Source organism: Cyprinodon variegatus, unplaced genomic scaffold, assembly GCF_000732505.1.
Source record: "Cyprinodon variegatus isolate N-32 unplaced genomic scaffold, C_variegatus-1.0 Scaffold610, whole genome shotgun sequence".
In the NCBI taxonomy this organism is placed as follows: Eukaryota; Metazoa; Chordata; class Actinopteri; order Cyprinodontiformes; family Cyprinodontidae; genus Cyprinodon; species Cyprinodon variegatus.
In genome coordinates, this window is record NW_015151063.1 from 45284 (window position 1) to 48842 (window position 3559).

A 3559-nucleotide genomic window follows, 5' to 3' on the forward strand; every position below is an offset into this window, starting at 1 on the left:
CAAAAAAGTACTCCAGAGTGTTGTTCAGCATGGGGGTGAGTAGAAAATGAAGGCTAATCATGTTTTGGGTGTACTATTCCTTTAAGCTTAAATCAGTATTAATCAAAATCACAAATTGAAAGAAATATGTCAAAAGCAACAGCACAGAAAGGGTTAAAGCTGTCCGTAATATTTCTGTCCATCTCACTGTGTGGTAAAATAAAGAAATATGAGATCAAATCTAAGAACTGCTGTTTTTCATGATGTCACCATATTGACTCAATCTGAAAGCAGATAATGTTTGCTGAAGAGGCTCTACATTACACGGTCTTATGGTGCATTCTGACTGTGCTATTTTACTCTGCCGTTAATCTGATGAATGGTAGCAAACTCCTCAACACTGCGCAATGAAACTTTCTATTAGCTGTCCAAAAAGTAAGCTCAAACCATAAAGAACCTAATAAAAGCAGAAGTAGATAAAAAGGCAATCATTCTAACAGTAAATTACCCAATAAATTTCCAAACCTTCCCCCTTTAACTGTAATGTTTTTGTCAAATGGAATGATTCTCTTGGTTCTTTCTCCTTTTCTTTATACCTTCGTATAGTTTTTCATTAAAAATCCAGTTGACTTGTGTAAAAAAAAAAAAAAATAAAAAAAAAATCATAAAATGGTGCCTCTTCTTTTGTTTGCTTTACCTCTGTCCATTACTATAAAAAAACTTTTTTTTATCTGCATACCTTCTCAAATTTTATTTCTTTTCATACATTTGCCTCTATCACAATTCATCCTTCTCCATTTACATTAATACACCTAACTGTGCCTTCTTAATTTATCAACAGGTTTCGTTTTTTTCCACTCTTTCAAATAACATTTTAATATTATTGGACTTTTGAGCAAGTCATGGATTTCTTATAATGTTTATCAGTCCACTTGGCACCAAGACACCCTTGATATTAGGTCTATGATTTATTTTGTAGTAGCTTCTTCTGACTTTAATTTGCATGTCTTGGACACTCAGGTGAAGAGAGGGATGGAATGATTCATGGATAAAATGGTGCACAGAGTCACTTTGGATACACTGGAATAGATTGGAAGTAAAGGAAGCTGGACTTTTTCTGCAAGCTCAAGGAAGTAGGCTCAACTCAGAGATAGTTTTGTTTTCAATTCTGGGGGGAGATGTCTGTGGACAATGTTCTCTGCCTCAACCTCTATTGTCAATGTGGTAAACCGTTTTTGGTCTCTTTCAAGGTGGTTATTCCCAAACCAGACGGTGGACACTGGCAGTAAGCGATGCTGCTTAGCTGAAGAAGCTACTTTTGCAAGCCTTGCTTATAAGGCTCCGGAGGTAGCAAACAGCTACTATGAGGCCAAGTGTGCTGCTATGGTAATAATCTATCAACAGCAATTCCCTAAATAAAACAACAAATATTTTATATTTGCAAAAGCTTGAGTTTAACAAATGCATAACATCACAGGGTGTACGTTGATAGGTATTAGTAGATCTTATTATCTGTTCAGGGAGTGGCAGCCTAGTGGTCAGGGCATAGAGCTTGGAATCCTGAGGTTTTGAGTTTGTAACCCACTCCAACAGACTGCCACTCTGGGTCCCTGAGCAAGACCCTTAACCCCTGATTCCTCCCCGGGTGCTGCACAGTGGCAGCCCACTGCTACTCAAAGGGGATGGGTTAAATGCAGAGAGTTCATTTCTCCACTGTGAGATCTATAAAGTTCAATTTATTTATTTATTTATTTATTTAACAAAAATTAACAAAGATAAACTAGTTTGACTCTTGTAATTAACTTATTTCTATACTATGAGAGAGCAAAAAGAAAGTTTCATTTTAAACCCTTAACCATGATAAAGTATACATTCGACCCAAGGAGTTCGGTCAAACTTAACATTTTCCACAGCACTCCACCTATATATTAAAGCCTTTTATGGCTCTAACCTTTTATCTTCTCTTTTAGAAAGACTGGAACTTATTTTATAAAATGGCCTTATTTAACTTCTTCAAACTTTTCTTGGAGAAAACAGTTTTCCTTGGAAAAAAAAAGAAAAGAAAACCCGTGAGGTATTGCCTAATGGGGCTCATCTCTTTGACTCCTGATGTAAATTATAACTGAAGATCTTTATGATTCCGGCTGATGCTAATTAGAGGCCGACTCCCCTGCCAGTCTGTCTAGAAGCTAAGGATACCAAAGAATCTAAAGAGCTGGAGGTTGGTGATGCTGTATTGTCCTGTAAGGAAACTGGATGCACAGAAGAGGGAGGGATAACATGTTGGAATGACTGCAAAGTAAGCCTATTATCATGTCTGATCAATAGTCTGAGACAAACACAGCACACAAATATGCAGAAAATGTGTACAAATGCAATTACAAACTAGAGAAGCCTGGAGCATGAATGTAGTTGTTCCCTCCTGTTACTAATTATCCAGCTCCCTCAACTAATATGTCACATTTGAGGACAGCATTAAAGTGTGAAGATTATAAAATAAATGAGGGTTGTTCTAAGCCAGGAACTGTAGATGTGTGAAAGCTCATTATCTGACAGAGGCAGATGTGCTTTTAAAACGCTTGTCACATAAAACAGAAGATGAATGATCCGTGTTCTGACAAACCCAGGAGGGGTGCCTTGAGTTGGAAACAATGTGGAAAGGAAGAGGCCTGAATCCAATTGAATTATTTAAAGTGTTAACGCTGCAGAGCTTTATCTCAACAGAGAGAACATCAGAAAGTAACAGCTTCTGCCCATGTTTCAATAAGTAAAGCAGTTAGATATGCGGCAGTAAACATAAAAACAAACATCTGACATTTATAACCCATGTAGAAATGTAAGGGCTTTGGGCTAATACTCACCTGTGCAAACGTCCAGGTGAGCTTCAAGTGTTTTGTGGCTGCGTAGCTGCACTCCAGCAGCCTAGGCCGGCTGTTAACGTCCACCAGACACTTGTTATCATCGTCATCTATGGTGGGACTGAGAACGCCAAGGTGGATCTGCTGGGAGCTGGTGAAGTACACATTCTGCTGGGAGACAAAGATAACTGAGTAAAGAGGAGGAATTTCTGCACACGGTTTCTACTAATTACCGTACAGACCCGCATATAGGACGGCCCTGATTATAAGACCAGCCCCTCTTTCCAGGGCCAGTTTTTAGGAGAAAAAAAAAGACCTAAAAGAAAAAAAAAAAGACTGATAAACCAAATATATTTTGCGCTAAGATTTCATTTGCATTTATAGGCTTGTGCAATTAAAAAGGTAAACAAAAACAACAACAAAAAAACAACAGTGATGTCAACAGTCAAACAAATCAAGTGGCTGTAACTTATTGTTTTGAAACCCGCCTCTGGCAATGGATAAAAGCTTTCCATAGGATTGTTATAAATGAAGCTTGAGTTTTTTTTTTTTTTTTTTTTTTCCAATTTTTTTTTTTTGAAAAAAATTAAAAGAAAATTAAAAAAAGGAATACATTTCCTTTTTTTTTTTTTCTAAGTTATTTTTATTGAAACAAATTATAAGATAATATCAATAAGGAATACAGTTCACTTTTTTTTTTTTTCTTTTAAGATAAACATATA

At 36.6% G+C, this 3559-nt stretch overlaps 1 protein-coding gene across 1 annotated transcript in view; it reads right to left on the reverse strand.

Annotated features, from left to right (window-relative positions):
- Positions 1-3559, reverse strand: part of LOC107096271 (polypeptide N-acetylgalactosaminyltransferase 18-like) — a 256788-nt gene that overhangs the window by 13334 nt on the left and 239895 nt on the right. Inside the window, exon 9 of the mRNA XM_015392852.1 lies at positions 2841-3005. Within this exon, the coding sequence (XP_015248338.1) occupies positions 2841-3005 (165 nt within the window). The remainder of the gene's footprint in view (positions 1-2840; positions 3006-3559) is intronic.